Source organism: Colias croceus, chromosome 23, assembly GCF_905220415.1.
Source record: "Colias croceus chromosome 23, ilColCroc2.1".
In the NCBI taxonomy this organism is placed as follows: Eukaryota; Metazoa; Arthropoda; class Insecta; order Lepidoptera; family Pieridae; genus Colias; species Colias croceus.
This window is the reverse complement of record NC_059559.1, coordinates 7,276,208-7,294,488: the sequence shown is the minus strand read 5'-3', so window position 1 is coordinate 7,294,488 and position 18,281 is coordinate 7,276,208. Positions and strand designations below refer to the sequence as shown.

Here is an 18,281-nt window from a genome sequence, read left to right as displayed (position 1 = left end):
CATAACATAGATTTTTTACGTCCTTAAGATACTAATTGTCCTTGAGCGCACGAAGTCGCAGGTATAAGTTGTACATGGTTCTACTATGTAATTTTATAGCATTTTACCTACAAGTCACAAGAATTAGCTTCTACATATATAACCATTCCTAAGAATAATAATAAACAAAACAAAATGCCAATGTTTTATTAAAGTCAACATTTTCGTTTTGCTTCTTTCTTCGCTATCGCCGAAACTACTGCACCGATATCGAAAATTCTTTCACCAGTACAAAGCTACATTATCCCCGCATCTATAGTATAAATTTTATTCCATTTGAGTCACAGACAAAGCCAGGCGATATAACCTTTCAAAGGTCGATGACCGCGCGGCCATGACAGATCGGCCGTGATCGTGCCTCATTGTTAACTTTTTGCTTTGTTTTTAATCTATTATATTGTTATTTATTTGGTACAGTGGTTGGATGCTGTGTGAGGATGGCTCTAGGTTCGATTATGATGAGTGGATGCGAAGTTACGAGATTGATTATCCTTTTTAATCGACTTTCTGAAAGGTTTATTGTTTTACAGTAAATGATTGACCTTTTCACAATGTACTCGTATATGAAACTAGCTGTGTCCTGCGGTTTTACCCGCATTGCTCCATTTCTGTTGGTCTTAGCGTGATGATATATAACCTATATAGCCTTCCTCGATAAATGGGCTATCTAACACCGAAATAATTTTTTAAATCGGACCAGTTCCTGAGATTAGCGCGTTCAAACAAACTCTTCAGCTTTATAATATAAGTATAGATTTAGTTGGTACAGTGGTTGGATGCTGTGTGAGTATGGTTCTAGGTTCACGGCTGCCGTCGAAAGGTGCGACGCTTGCAGTTTGCGTTGACGTTTGATGGCAGCCGTTATTGCGTGTCGACGGTAGCCGTCGACGTATTGACTGCTGCCGTCGACATGCGGCGACGGCTGAAGTAGCCTCTGCCGTTCACACTTCACAACTTGCCGTTCGTCTTTTAGAACACATATGCCTCGATCAACTCTATTATGAATAGATCGTCTTTGACGAAACTATCGATTGTCCACAGAATATCACTTTAATTATGTTTCTGAAATTTATCTGAAAGTAGCCAATAATTAACTTAAGGGCGGCCGTACACGGACCGCTCGAGCAGTTAAAGGCTGAGCGACGTACACGGACGGCTCGAGCGGTCGGCGTCAACTGCTCGAGCCGTCGGTTGTTGACCGCTCGAGCCGTCGCTACCAACCGCTCGAGCCGTTGATTTTTTTGACTAGTCAAGTCATTGATTTTCAGGGGTATAGGGAGCCGTCGACGGCTCTAGCGCAGTCAACGGCTCGAGCAGTCAGTGTATGCCTCACGACCGCTCGCGAGCCGTCAACGGCACAGTGGAATTTCGTCATGCAGTTGACGGCTTGAAGCGGTCGCGACGGCTCGAGCCGTCACGTGTACGGCGGTGCATGAATGCCTATAGTTCACCGCGCAGTCGCGGCTTCAAGCGGTCGGTCTCAACTGCTTGAAGCGGTCCGTGTACGGCCGCCCTAAGAGTACAATATTAATCATTTAATAGCAATCAGACATACTCACCCTGCTTAGCTTATTAATCTTGTAACCAGATGTAAGTAATTAATAATTTTGTACTGACCTGAAACAAAAGCAAATAATTAATATTTAATCAACACAGATAATAAAAAGACAGTTTACAGAAATTATTATTATTGGTTTATTTTCATCCCAGAACGAGCAACAACAACACGGCTTAACAGTATCAACATCTTCATCATCAGCCCATATATTATGTCCCCAGTTTGGAACACAGGCTTCCTATGTGTGTGGCCACAATCCACCACGCTGGCCAAGTGCGGGCAAATGTCACATGGCGAACTTTTGAATCTTGGACATGCCGATTTCCGAACGATGTACCTATTCCTTCACCGCGCGCTTGTAGCATATATAATATACAGAGTTCTTTTATTTTTTATGTATTAATGCACAGTCTAAACTTCTAGGATTTGAAAATTAAAAATTAAAAATTTTTCGAGCTTCCTTTTATAAATGACTAGCTGTGCCTCGTGGCTTTACCCGCATTGCTTTACGATATTGATCGTAGCATGATGATATATTATGACCTATAGCCTTCCTCGATAAATGGACTATCTAACAGTGAAATTATTTTTCAAATCGGACCCGTGGTTCCTGAGATTACCGCGTTCTAACAAACAAACTCTTGAGCTCTCGGGATTTTGCAAATTCATCCCTAGATAGTAAAAAAGGAGATAAGTAGTATGAAACTCCATTTATTTAGGTTAAGTGAAATACAGACAAAGCTAGTTTTAACTCAGATAATAAATCTTGTTATATTCCCGTTAATTTTATTTCGTATTTCCTTTGGTAAAGGTATCCTTGAATTAATATGGCCACTTGGATTCGTGAAAACGGGTCAAATGTTCTTCAGGACAGGCCTGGGGATGGAATAAATTCAGTTTTTTAACCGACAGCGTCAGGGTTTTTTGAGTATCGCTCTGTAGCGTAAATAATTGAGGTGTCGTAGATTTTTAATTGTGACTTTTGACTATGACTATATCACTACATACTACATAGTATAAAACAAAGTCACTTTTTCTGTCCCTATGTCCCTTTGTATGCTTAAATCTTTAAAACTACGCAACGGATTTTTATGACGTTTTTTTTAATAAATAGAGTGATTCAAGAGAAAGGTTTTAGTATATAATTATTTTATATTAGGTTTTAGACAAAGCGGGCGAAGCCGCGGGCGGTAAGCTAGTCTATGTATAGTGTATACATATACGAGAGTGTTAAATCTAGGAATTGTATAATATCCCTAGCCAGTCAGTGCTGGTCCATTTCCAGTTTCCACTGCAAAACTATGTCCGTTTGCTATTTAGGAAATTTCCTAGGAAATGTGTCATTTCCGAACGATTATCCGATTCCGATATATCCAAGGAATTTTATATGTAATCAAAATTTTATGATATAAAACGGAAACGAAGGAGTTTCTTTGTTTTTTTTATTTCAACGAAATCTCAGGAACTACTGCTGTACTGCAACAATTTCAAAAAGTCTTTCACTTTCAACATGACATGTACGTAATCCCTGAGTATCACAGGTAAAACCGGGACGGACCGCCAATAAAAAATAAATAAATAAATAAATATATAACTAAATGGAAGTTTAACTTCATCACAAGGCCACAACACAGCAATGTAAGTAATACATACACCTAGTAGTAAATAAAAATCACTTCTATCTATCATTATTAATAGTTTTTTCATTTGGCGTACAGCCAGGAGCCGTCGCCTGTGTATCTAGTTAGAAGATGAATGGATTAGCCATACATACGGAATTAATGCTTAGAATTCTAGAGAAGTTAGGGTGTCTATCTATATAGGTTAATGGGATTCTTTGATTTAAATGTATGCTTATTTTTAGTTTAATAGATAAATGAGTGTCGATGTTCAATAATAGTTATGTCTACTTTATTGATTAAAAGAATCTTATTGATATTTTTTCAGCCGTTTGGGAGCTTTAGATATACATAGGAGGAACATGTACTACGGGCGAAGCCGGGGCGGACCGCAAGTATGTATTTACATATTATGTGTATTACAATAAATTTCATATATGCTAATCTGTATGTTAGTTACTGAAACATACATACAAAAAAATATTTGTAAAGATTAGAAAAAACCATGTATATTTGCATTTATATTTGAAACAGATAACCCAGCCAAAGACTGAGCCACTTGTTATTTAAAAATACTTATTTTATGAAAGAAAGCGAACTTTACGATGTAACGTGAACCCATCCTGATGCTAACCGCACGTAATGTTGGCTTAACCTCATTAATCTCTTAATGGAGACCGAAATAAACGGTTGAAAAAGTCATAAATAATTTGATTTATTATTTTTGGATCTATCTGATTTTGAAAGCTAAGGTTTGATGATTTCATTCACAAAAACTAAACTATATAAACACAAAAAATTGATATTTTTAACTGAATTTATCTGTACTATAAATTCTATTCTTATTTTATAAAGCTGAAGAGTTTGTTTGTATGTTTGAACGCGCTAATCTCAGGGACTACTGGTCCGATTTGAAACATTCTTTCGGTGTTACATAGCCTATTTATCGAGGAAGGTTATAAGGCTCTATATCATCACGCTAAGACCAACAGGAGCGGAGCAATGCGGGTAAAACCGCAGGGCGCAGCTTGTATATTATAGGATGTTATATTATTTGCACGTGTTTTCTACTGAGTTGATTTTAATACTGACGCTGTTCCATATCTTTGAATTTAGGGCAATAAATTTTCCATCTATATGCCGATTCTTCAGCTAAGGCACATCCACACAGACCGAGCAGCCATTTCTTCGCGAGGATGCACGCTCTGTGTGGACCTGCCTATTTTTTTAATATTTTGAAACTAAAAAAAAATAATTTTTATTCCATAGATTTTTTTTTGATATAAGATATTATTTATCAATTTAGGAAATATCAAATTAGCAAACGGATGGAACATACTTCAATTAGAAATATGCTAAAAGACAGACTATAATATAGTCTATCTCGGTACTGAAATTTCATACAGTTTCGATCAGCCGTTTTTAAGTGAACGAGTAGGTAACTTATAACCATGATCGAAAACTAACTTTTTAAACAAGATTAGGAGCGATAGTAGAATGATGAATGAGTCTAGTAGGTGTTCATCAATTCTATAGCTTCAAATACACACACAAACAAATTCTACTTACCTCGTTATAGAAGTAAAATATTATACAATATACATATTAAAGAAAATATATGCAAAGTGGAGTTCATTTAGCGAGTTAATAAAAACCAATAGATATGCGCGGGCGCACGTTTATATAATACTGAATCTATGAACACGAGTGTCCATACTTTTAGTATATAAACGGAATTTATTAAAATTTATTATTTTCGTAGTAAAACTTCTTTAGGCGCGTTGAGAGTAAAATTTCAAGGTCGCGTCATGGCAATACCGTCACGTCATCGAGGCGACGATTTTAGTATCTTTGAATCTTGCCAAAGAAGTTTCACTTCTAACACGTGTGCTCGGCACACACGCTCTTTTTGATTAGCTGACTTTCAAAATAAGTATTTTGAAAGATAGCTACACTTTTTCAAACACAATTTCATGTATTCAAATAACATTTTTGAAAAGTAGGTTATGTCAATACCAAAATCCTTTGTCTGTATGCAAAAATGACGTTATTCATGTATTCCAGAGTGGCGTTCGGTCAAACAAACAAACAAGGTGTTGCATATAAATGAATGTATTTTAGTATTCTCCAATATGACACACATTTCATAAACATTGCTAAATTTTAGTTGCTACTTGTATTTATATACATTTTTATCCGGAGCCACCATGATTTATTATTTACTAGCTATCCGCCCGCGGCTTCGCCCGCTTTGTCTAAAACCTAATAAATTATATCTTGAATCTACTCTAATCACTCTATCTTTTAAAAAAAACCGCATTAAAATCCGTTGCGTAGTTTTAAAGATTTAAGCATACAAAGGGACATAGAGACATAGAAAGCGACTTTGTTTTTAGTGAAGAAATATTCTAAGGAAAAAATAACACGTTTCTTTCAACCGGGTATCAAGAAAAAAACTATTCAACTTCTGTGAAAGCATATTTTTATTTTGAATTTTCATAAAATACTTACAATTTTCCATACAGATAAACTATTTTATTAAATATCCACAAAAAATCGAATGTATTGTCACCCTACACAACATAAACAGCGCACACATCAGCACCCAATCACTTTCATTGATTTTTATTTATAGTTATCTAGTCACAATAATTTTAAGTGTCTGTCCGTTGAAATATTCGTAACTGCTGTACTTGGCACCTTGCTTCCGGTTCTTGAACGTTTTGTGAGAAAATTTGATTTATCCTGTCACTGTGTGACAATAAACAAAATAACTTGAAGACTTTTATTTTTTGCTTAAAATATATTAGATACGTAAGTAATTATTACTAACTAGCTGTGCCCCTCGGTTTTACCCGCATTGCTCCGCTCCTGCTGGTCTTAGCGTGATGATAATTATTGATAATATAATATATTATAGCCTACCTAAGTAGCCTACAGCCTTCCTCAAGGCTCAATCAATGGGCTATCTAACACCGAAAGCATTTTTCTAACTAGCAAACGTTGTTCTGTCTTACTCCTATTGCCGATTTTCAGACCTACCCGATATGCACACTTTCATGAGAATGGGTCCAGCCGTTTCGGAGGAGTTTATTAACTAACATTATAACACGAGAGATTTTTAATATACACTATTAATTAAATTCGCGTGTTACTATGCTGATTCAGAATATAATCTATATCTGTGCCAAATTCCATTTAAATCCGATCAGCTGTTTTGAAGAGAAGAAACATCAATCAACATCAACAAACATTCTTAATTTTTATAAAATTTTCATGTTCAGTGACATAGGATTTCCTTAAACTTTAAAAATCAGGTTACCGAAGGTAAATTATCATTTTTCTGAATTTTGACGATTCAAAATAGTTTCTAAACGGAATCTAGCTGAAAAAATATATTTGACATAAGTTTGACATATTATAGGCCACGATTTCCTTGGGAATTTTCGTTCACTACGAGAAAAGCCGCGGGCGGGAAGTTAGCAATCTATACTAATATTATAAAGCTGAAGAGTTTGTTTGTTTGTTTGAACGCGCTAATCTCGGGAACTACTGGTCCGATTTGAAAAATTCTTTCGTTGTTAGATAGCCCATTTATCGAGGAAGGCTATAGGCTAATATATCATAACGCTACGACCAACAGGAGCGGAACAACGGGGGTGAAACCGCGCGGAGCAGCTAGTGAATAGTAGATACTTTTAATAATTTCTTTGTTTTTCGTGATAATGGTCGAGTATCGTTGGATAACAGCCGCACTGGCGTGGAAACTCGCTTTCTACTTGGTTTTTATCAATGCATATCACTGCGTTTGTATTGATGAACTAGCTGTGCCGCGGTTTCACCCGCGTGGGTATAACGCCACGTGGGTGAAACCGCGGAGCGCAACTAGTTTGGAATAATTGCTTTTAAACTAATAACCACAAACAATATAATACTGTACTAGTAATAATAACTGGTAAACATCAAAGGAACTTAAAAAGCGGACAAGGCCATACATTTTTATGATTATCTATTTCAATTGGATTTTGTTTTTATTGGTCCAGCTTTTAAAGAGATTCGAGAGTGTCAATCATAAATCATGTTAGGACATAGCGTGCATTGCGTATTCTTTTATTTTTATATGCTTTTCAATAATTTTCCACAAAATTGACTGAATTTTAGAACAGATAATATAATAAAAATTGTACTTATTCTGGAATAGATCATACTTTTCTAGTATGGTAATTCACGCAAGCAAAGCCAGTTGCTAAGCTTATCCTTCTATCCTACTAATATTATAAACTAGTTTACCGCCCGCGGCTTCGCCCGCTTCGTCTAAAACCTTATAAATTATATACTAAAACCTTCCTCTTGAATCACTCAATCTATTAAAAAAAACCGCATCAAAATCCGTTGCGTAGTTTCAAAGATTTAAGCATTCAAAGGGACATAGGGACAGAGAAAACGACTTTGTTTTATACTAAGTATGTAGTGATAATGCGAAAGTTTGTGAGGATGGAAACTGGAAGTAGGTATGCATGTTTGTTCCTCTTTCACAAAAAACTACTCTATGGATTTGGATGAAATTTGAGAATAACGTGTCGAGCTATAGAATAACTTCGTTTTGCTCGCAGGTTCGTCCGCGAGTGAAACCGCGAGGCGCAGCTATAGTATAATAAACAATAAATACACACAATAATTTTTAAAGTGAAGTAGTTAAAGTAAAAATATAAAAAGGAAAATTTTAAGGGCTCGTCATGGCAATACCGTCACGTCATGGAGTAAGGCGACGATTTTGGTATCTTTGAAGTTTGAATCTTGCCAAAGAAGTTTCACTTTTGACACGTTTTGATACGCACACACGCACTTTTTCAAATAAGTTTAACGAACAACGAAATCCCGATACTTTTATAAAGTCGGATAAAAGTCGAAAATATATTAAAATGGGTCAACAAATTTAGATATATCGAATGTCGAAGGAGGTCGCGGCGGGATTAACAGTATTATGAAGGATTAGGGAATCGACGAAATTAGATAGCTCAGAATTTGTTAGTGGTTATAGGTTTCTATAAAAATGTTCTATAGGGGGTTTTATTAACTGATATAAATAGCACATCTACATAATAATTTATGTAGTAACTACCTAATTAATGTTATTAAGGGCCGATTTTTCAATGCTTGGATAAAACTTATTCGTCGAATAATGTATAAAACTACCATTTTAAAAACGTATTCTAATTGCCCGTATTTGACAGTTTACGTGACATTTTAATATTATTGTGTAAAACTTTATTGGACGGATAAGTTTTACTTGGTTTTATCCAAGCATTGAAAAATCGGCCCTAATAATGTCAAATATTTTTTTGTTTTTTACTTTTCCGTTTTCGAAGTAGGTAACTATTTTTAACGTAGGTAGTTATTTTTATTTTATAACTTTAGAGCACTTTCACATATAAATAAAATTAGACCATTATTAAATTTCGATACAACTATACATGCAAAAATTTAATTTAAATTCGTTCAGTCTATAGTAATTAATTACCTATTATTGATTATTAATAAGTAGGTATATGATGAGATCGAATGGCGTCTTGATTAATTTTTCAATCGGTTCATGTTTCATAATAATAATAATATAATTACTGATTGTAACTTCAAATTGAATAACTCATAACGATTTTTCATGCACTTTTTAATATCATACTTAAATTATTTTAATTGAAAATTGATTTGATTTATGTCATCATATTATATTAACAAAACTTTGTAAATAATTTAAATAGGTATATTTAATAATTAGTTATAAGATTATTTTAAACAGTGCAGTTTGTATTAGTCTCCTATGTATAAATTATATTTTTTACAAAGAATTATTGCTTATTGGTATTTTTCAAGTATTTTTATTTAAAAAATAGTGGTGCCATCTATTGACAGTTTTGGCATATTGTACATTTTCAGGGAAATGGCGCCATTAGTGTTTGACATCTGTCATTGTGAACATTTTTTTTTATGTTGGATTGAAGAATAGACTGTAAGTGAAATAAATGTGTTAAAATATTATTTTAATGTTTCATTACTCTTCTATGTATTTAATATATCTTTGATAACGGTTTTTTCGATATCTAGCTTTCTACTAGAGAAAGAAATTTCAAAATCGATTAAGTGTTTGTGTATATATCCATTACAAGTAAGTTTTCAATTTATTAACAAATAATATTCAATCCTTATTTATAATACCAATTTCATCGTCATAATCATCACTATGATACTATTTTTTCCCACTTTCTATAATATGTATGGCGGCTAAGGGCGGCTACAATCCACCGCGGTGAGTGCGGAGTGCGGACAGATGTCACATGTCGAACTTTTGATTCTTGGACATGCCGGTTTCTGAACGATGTTTTCCTTCATCTAGGTATTGGAGTAGTGTTGTTATGGATTTTAATGTGTAGATAATACCATTAAAAAAAAAAACGTTTGGAAGGCGGCAAACGTTTTTTTGTGTTTTTAACATTATAAACTAGCTTTCCCCCCGCGGCCCCGCGGCTTCGCCCGCGTTTCCAAGAAAACCCACATAAATCCCGTTCCCGTGGGATTTCCGTTATAAAACCTATCCTTTGTGTTAATCCAAAATACCCTCTATATTTGTGCTAAATTTGATTGTAATCTGTTCAGTAGTATTTGCGTGAAAGATTAACAAACACTGAAAGGTTTTTGATGATACTCGGCAGTGATGTAGCTTGCAGTGATGTAGCTAGCTATATAGCCTAAAGATATATGTACTTGCTTTTGCTCGCGTAAAACCGCGCGGCAAAGCTAATTAACATACACAAAGATTATCCTCAACAGAAAAACCTTTACCAATCAAAGTCAGAGGTCAACAGGTATTTCAAAGTTAATTATACTTTCCTGTTTAAAAGTCCCATCTTTTAAGGCCTTGCATACAAGACAATATAAGGAAATTGTTCAAAGTGTTTAAATAATGGATTTTAATTGCTTCTACAATACATTCTACGTGTTTTTACACGCTTAGAAGGTTACGTGCTTATAATAAAAGTTACGACATGTAGGCATGTTCTGTTTATCTATACTAATATTATAAGGCTGAAGAGTTTGTTTGTTTGAACGCGCTAATCTCGGGAACTACGGGTACGATTTGAAAAATTCTGTCGTTGTTAGTTAGGAAGGCTATAAGGCTATCATCTCGCTAAGACCAACGGAGCACTGCGGATAAAACCGCGGGACACAGCTAGTTGATAATATTTGAAGTGACGTACCTACATTTCTAATGCAATTTTTTGTGACAATTTATTTTATATCTTTCATTGGTTGTTTCACATAGGGCCGATTTTTCAAACCATGGATAAAACTTATCCACCCAATAAAGTATGTAAGTATTACACGATAATATTAAAATGTCACCCGTCTGTCAAAGACGGGCAAAGAATAAATTTTTGAAATGGTAGTTTAATACGTTATTCGATTGAAAAATCAGCCCTTAGATGAAAACATAGCTAAAAAAAGTTTTCGAAATAAGTTGATACATTTTGTTATTCTTCGTGTTTTTTATATCCACTTTTCTCTAAGTAATTTCATAATGCGATGTCAATCAATCGACAGAACAGTCTATTGTTTCATCATGTTTAATAAGCTAGAACGTTTCTTCTTTAATTATTATTGTCTAAGAAAAACTAAGCTTATAAAAACATCCTACTAATATTATAAATCCTACTAATATTATGGTTGCCTGGCAGTGATCACTGAATAGTGATAAGGCCGCCCTTTGTGCTTTTTTTATTTTTTATTATTGTAACCTATATGTCTTGTATTTCTAGAAATACAAGACAAAAACGTGAAGATCTTACCGTTGGAGACTCCATCTTCAAGGGTGTAGCCACATTTAAGTATCTTGGGTGTCCTGTAACCGACACGAATAGTAGAGAAGAGGAGATCGAACTTCGTGTCCAAAACACTTTGCGGTGTAACGCAGGCCTACACAAGATACTGGTGTCCAAACTATTAAGCAGACGTACAAAGTTCCGAATATACAAAACTGTGATAAGGCCGATACTTATGTACGGCTGCGAAACCTGGACGCTCACCCAAAAGGAAGAAATAAAACTCCTCGTAACGGAACGCAAAGTGCTCCGAAAAATACTAGGCCCGATCCGCTCAGGTGACGACAGTTGGAGAGTGAGAACAAATAAGGAGTTAGAGAGTCTTTTCGACGAACCGAACATCTTAGGAGAGGTTAAAGCGCACTGGCTACGATGGTTAGGCCACGTAATACGAATGGAAGATGATCGTGCTGCTAAACGGGCTTACTTGGGACGTCCTTCAGGCCGCCGGCCAGTCGGCCGCCCTAAGTATCGCTGGGCAGACCAAGTAACCAACGATCTAGTGGCACTGAACAGAAGAGATTGGGAAAACATCGCTCCGTGCCGGGATAAGTGGCGTCTCTTGCTGTCGGAGGCCAAGACCCACTTTGGGGTCACCGCGCCAGATAGTAAGTAAGTAAGTAAGTAACCTATATGTATATTTCGTTTCTTGCACAATAAAGTATTAAATTAATAAATAATTTGTTACTCTTTCACGAAAATACTACTGAACCGATTACAATGAAATTAAGCACACATATAGAGGGTAACTTGGATTAACACATAGAATAGGTTTTATCGCGGAAATCCCACGGGAACGGGAACTATGCGGGTTTTTCTTGGAAAACGCGGGCGAAGCCGCGGGCGGAAGGCTAGTCTATAATAGAAAACTGTCTAACCCGGAAAACATTGTTCTACTAGGAAATCTTTATTGCTAAAAGGTTTAATAGTTATTTTTAATAAAAAAACTAATCCGAGTTCAAATTATCAGAACTAGACCAAAATGGAAAAAAACATTATCCCAATTGGTTTAACCAGTCGAAAGTATTGAGGTATCAAATATGAAAAAGTACAGTTGAATACCTCTTTCTTTTTTAAAGTCGGTTGAAAATAGTTAATGGCTACCGAATTTACAAAAAAAGCAACATAAAAATCGGTCAAGCCGTTTTAGAGGTGCTTGGTACAAAAACAGTGATATGAGAATTTGATATATTTACATATTATATATACATAGCTATGTGTAAAATTGTCTGTAATCCAAATATAAAACGTGTATGAAAGTAACTAACACAAAATAAAAAAAATATTCTGTCTATCTGTTTGTTCCGGTTAAAAACAGCTGGACCGATATTAACGGAATTTCACTAGCAGGTAGCTAATGTTATGAGGATAACTTGAACTACTGTTTTTTAACGTGAAGGAAGCAATTTTTAGAGTATTCTCCTAAAATTATAAATAATGAATCGAAATCTAATTTAACACTAGATATAAAAATGTTATCATAGCATACTTAATGATCTAAGTAGCATACACAGTAGATAAACTAAAAAAAAAAACAGGAATAATCATCAAAATGTATTATAAACTTATTAAAGTCATCCATTTTGAAAACTCACAAAATATTTTTACCAAAAATCCGCTAGTTTGTTTAACCCTATATATTAACATACTAGCTGTGCCCCGCGGTTTTACCCGCATTGCTCAGCTCCTGTTGGTCTTAGTGACATTATTTATAGCCTATAGCCTTCCTCTATAAATGGGCTATATAAAATCGAAAGAATTTTTCAAATCGGATCAGTATTTCCTGAGATTAGTGCGTTCAAACAAACAAACTCTTCAGCTTTATAATATTAGTATAGATTGAGAATCTACAAAGTATCTAATAAATAAAACGAATCTAAAATCCATCAAACCCTTTTATGCTAAACACCAGAAAACATACAATCAAAATACGAAAAACAACCTTGCGCGCAGTCGGTTAAAAACAACTCCAATTAAAAGTTCTTACAACAAAAAATGTAACGCTTACGCGGCATCTGCAAAAACTCTTTTGAGAACTCTATTGAGAATATTTTTTGTTAGAAAAAAGCAAAAAAAAATTTTTAACAGCAATTTATTACGCAAAAAGTTCGTTCCGTTTTAAATGAATTCAGTTGCGAGAATATTTTTGTGAAATAATCATCGCTACTCACTACATAGTATAAAACAAAGTCGCTTTCTCTGTCCCTATGTCCCTATTTCCCTATGTCCCTTTGTACGCTTAAATCTTTAAAACTACGCAACGGATGTGGATGCATTGTGGATGCAGTTTTTTTAGTAGATAGAGGGATTCAAGAGGAAGGTTTTAGTATAAAAATTACTAGGTTTTAGACAAAGCGGGCGAAGCCGCGGGCGGTAAGCTAGTATTGTGTATTCAATAGAGATATTGCAGAAATTAGAACTAGGCAATAGTTTTTTGAATTTTCGTCATGTGAAAATTATTGAATGACATGGATAGTATGGAGTTTCTTGCCGGTTCTTCTCCATAGATACTGCTTTCTGAATCGGTGGTAAATGTTAAAAAATGTTATGACGATTCAAAAGTGCTTTTAGTCTAAATGAATAAAAAAATGTTTGAGTTTGAAGATAAAACAAAAATATTGCCTTTGCACGCATTATTAACTTTACGTTTAAAAATGTATCCAAAAAGTTAAAACATTTTTGCGGAATTTTCGTAAGTTATAAAATTGAATTTAGAATGATTATTTATTATCCTAATATAGTTTTTTTGCATTAGAATGCGTTAAGTAATTTGTTAATAGAACATTTTTTCAATTTAAAATAAAATATTTATAAATACGCCATGTTTTTTTGTCAATATACTTACAGGGTGTTTTATTAGGCAAAATAATAATAGATGATTTTGATATTTTTTATTACACATTTTCGCTGATTCATTATTATCTATGCTATAAATTATAATCTAGCTTTCCGCCCGCGGCTTCACCCGCTTTATCTAAAACCTAATAAATTATATACTAAAACCTTCCTCGAGAACCACTCTATCTTTTTAAAAAACCGCATCAAAATCCGTTGTGTACTTTTAAAGATTTAAGCGTACAAAGGGACATAGGGACAGAGAAAGCGACTTTGTTTTATACTATGTTATAAATCTGAAGAGTTTGTTTGTTTGAACGCGCTAATCTCAGGAACTACTGGTCCGATTTGAAAATTCTTTCGGTGTTAGATAGCCCATTTATCGAGGAAGGCTATATATCGTCAAGCTAAGACCAACAGGAGCGGAGCAACGCGGGTGAAACCGCTGGGCACAGCTAGTTTGATAATAAGATGTGATTAATTTTTGACATTCGGTACGGGTAATCGAACTGACGACCTTGCTAAGTATTAACAAGGACTAAGAGAAATTAGTTTATGCATATCTTATTTGCAATGAGTTCATCTGTTATATTATAACGTTCAAACCGCGGAATGGATTACGTCGAGTTTCGGATTTACATATAGATGATATCTTATAGAAGGGAAAAGCTACTTTTTTGGCAACAAAAGTAAAGGCAATGATTAGGTACTAGAGGATATAAATCTATAATTGTCACGTGCGGAATACTAGTCTATGATAATAAATAAGAGATTTTATACTGTTTATAGTACAGATATAAAAATGTGGTATTTTTCCCTGTAAACTCAGTAATAACGGGCTAGAATTATAAAACAAATGAACGCTAAATACTCCTTTATTTGAACGAACTGAATACATACGCACATAGAAATAGGTTTTTATGTGACAAAAACCCACAACGAAGGCTCAGTTATTCCAAAAAAAGTTTAAAAAATGTTACGAATAGCGAATAGCGAGAGGAAAAAATTATTTAAATATATTTTTTCATCATTACAATAATTACTTCTCATTACTCGGTCTTGTTTTGTATAACAAAACTCCACGAGTGCCAATTCGCATGAGACTAGTTGTTTCATGCTGTTTCACTCGCGATAAATGTTATTACCTATTTAAAATAGATTTATCTAAAAGTTTGGCGTCATCCATTCCCACAAATATTATGATGAACCGTTTAGATTATTCTAATTATGTTTTGACGCTGTTATATTTCCATCCATGATGTAATAGGGAAACTAGGATGGATGGATGTTTAATAATTACGACGGAACAGCTGAACGGTTCTGGACAAAACTTGGCACGGAGATAAATTATGAAAGATAAGATGAGAGAGGTCTGGAATTGCATATAAGAATACACGAGGAACGTCGTGGGCTGTAGCTACATCTAAATGTTTATGATGAAGATAAAAAATGATATAATCTTTCGTTTGTCGTAGTATTCTCACAATTGATCTTCATTATCTCAAAGCTTTCTGCATTAGCCATAGTAACTACCTTTTAGTTCTATGAAATATCCTAAAATCCATCTTGTAGATTATTTATCAGGCGTCAAAACATCGTTGGCTATTTTAGCAGAATTGTCAATCATGACATCGTCCGTAATTTCATTTACAACGCAAGTTGTCAAGTTTAATTATAACCTGTTAGACCCAGAATCTATAAATATAATGTTCCTGTTTGATTTATCTGTTTGTAAACTAGATTTGTAGTTACATTTGAAGATTGCACTGAATCTTAGCGTTGAAACGCGAAAATCGTCGTTAAATGTAGATTTATACGCTTTAAAGAGTTCGTTTTGATGTTGCGATAAATACGCAAAGTTTTTTGGGGATGTTATCATTTATTTCGTAACTGTGATTACGTTTTATAATCATCCGATATAAAAAGAGCTATTACAATAGTTTCTCGCCGGCTATTTCCTGTAGAAATTTCTTGAACCGATCAAACTATTGTTGTAATATTGCGATTCAAAAAAGCGTCTAAAAGTAGCTCGAGATGATTGTAAAAATGTTGATAAAAACTGGCTTAATTGTAAAAAAATCGTCACGAACTTGAACATAGTCTCGGATTACTTTCAAATCGCGGTTTGTTTTCGACAGGTAAATTTTTATTCTACATCTGTTGCATGAGTCCAGTTTGATTTATTCGAACGATACTGTGATATTACTTTTAATTTATTGCTATTTCGTTTGTTGTGAACGTAAGTCAACGATAATTGAGCGTGCGTTTAGATGACATCGTTGTTATAGCTTCAAGTTTTTGTCGTCTTTCATGTAGCGCATCATATTTTATCAATATTTTACCTTGCATTGAACTCGACGTATGTGATGTTTATGTTTGTTTTATTGTATTCAAAAAGCTGTAGCAATTTGCGAATTCATAAACATGCCAAACCCCGAGAATTCACGCGTTTCATTATTATGATAATGCTCGCGTTGCAAGCATTGACATATTTTATCCTCCATTTTAAAAAACGTTTACGATGCACTGGAGACATTGCTTGCATTTCTCAATAATGCACGTCATTAAAAATATCAATGACACCTACAGATTTCATGGAGCGAGATTAATCTATTATTCTCGAGTCAATAACGTTCGTGCATTACAAGCACTTTTCGGTCACGACGTAGCCCAGATACTGAAAGTTTGCCGCAAATATATTAAAATGACTCGCGTTCAAGCCAGGCTCTATACATAGGTCTCCTAAGTAACCTATCTGTTGCTTGAACGCAGGGGCGGCGGCCTGACTTTAGCAACCGGTAACACCACGACAAAACACGACACGGTCCTCTTTTGTTTACAGCGGAGCCGTCCTTCGAGCCGGTAATGTGGATTATATAAATCATTCGTTTTGACATTGCCGTAGCTAGCTTAGCGTCTCGTCAAACAGACTCTCTTGTTAGGGCACATTCACAGGAATGAGAAAAAAAATTAAGCGTTGTATTGACGTTCTGTTAGCCGTGTCGCTGTAGCGGCACAATGTGGCGCTGCTCGCTGGTTTCACAGGGATACACTGACACTGGACACAAAACACATGCCGGCTCCTCACCTGAGCCTCACTGGCGGTGGGATGTTGAAAGCTGGGAACAATTTCGCGTTGGGATTCTCAAACAGCATTGCGATTGTTTTGTTCACCGCGCGTGCATCGTGCACCCGTCCGCGCGTATTAGCGGCCGGCCGTACACTGACTGTGGCGCTGTCACCCTCTCCCCGCCGTGACGTCACCCGATGTTGGTTACAAGCTACCCTGTGCCGTCCTTTTCTGGCCGGTGCAGTTGGAGCGAGAGGCACAAAACCGCAGTCCGTGCTCTGCCGACGTATTCCTTGAGTGCGTACAGCCCCCGTTCATTTTGTAGGGCTTCGTTGCGCCTAAACTAATTCATCGCGTCGATTTTAATTGATGTTATTTTCAAAAACGTATTTGGAACTACTTATTCAATGAACGTATCGGGATAAACGAGAAAGGTTAATGTCTTATTGGTATAAATGTTTACTAATAAGGTAATAAAAATTTTAGGATATGGAAATTAAGTATATTTTTTCAATCAATAAACGGAATACATCAGCTGTTCTTAAAATGGTTTTGTTCAACACAGTAAACTGGCTATCAAGTGAATGTGCATATTATGTTTTTTATAAAAAGTAAAAAAGAAAAAAAAAACATTTTAATAAATATTCAATGTCAAGGTCGTAAATAGAGCACCCTGTATTTTATCGACGTATAAAATAATATTATGTTTTATTCCATATTCAAATTCGCAATAGTTTATTTTATTTAATAAATGTAAATTATTAATATTGTTTACAATAACAATATTAATAATAACCAAAACATTTTTATTATTTCAGACACTTCATTCACTTAGTGGGAATAAAATATAAATATTAAATAACATTTTGGTCAGCACTGAAAGGTCTAGGTGTTAATACTTCTATACTAATATTTTTACTATACTTCTATACTAATATTATAAAGCTGAAGAGTTTGTTTGAACGCACTAATCTCGGAAACTACTGGTCCGATTTGAAAAATTCATTCGGTTCACGATACGGGCAACAGGAGTAGAGCCACGGGGGTGAAACCGCGCGGAGCAGCTAGTGTATTATATTCGATTACATTAAACGTAAAAGCACTTGTAAAGGTTTACTCAAAAAGAAAACTTTTGAGTTTGAGTGCGATTTGAGATTGAGATTGCATTAACTCCCTTTATGGATGTTAACATCATTAAGGAGATAATATATCGATATTATTTTTAAAATAAGTAAGTAAGTACTTATTTTAAATTATTGTTCCGTTACATTTGTTATTTCTTC

At 34.8% G+C, this 18,281-nt stretch overlaps 1 protein-coding gene across 1 annotated transcript in view; it reads right to left on the bottom strand.

The window, feature by feature from the left end:
* LOC123702505 (RNA-binding protein Musashi homolog Rbp6) overlaps window positions 1-17,140 on the bottom strand; it is a 77,316-nt gene extending 60,176 nt beyond the window's left edge. Inside the window, exon 1 of the mRNA XM_045650282.1 lies at window positions 17,017-17,140. Within this exon, the coding sequence (XP_045506238.1) occupies window positions 17,017-17,084 (68 nt within the window). The 5' untranslated portion in view covers window positions 17,085-17,140. The remainder of the gene's footprint in view (window positions 1-17,016) is intronic.
* Window positions 17,141-18,281: the final 1,141 nt, after the last annotated feature.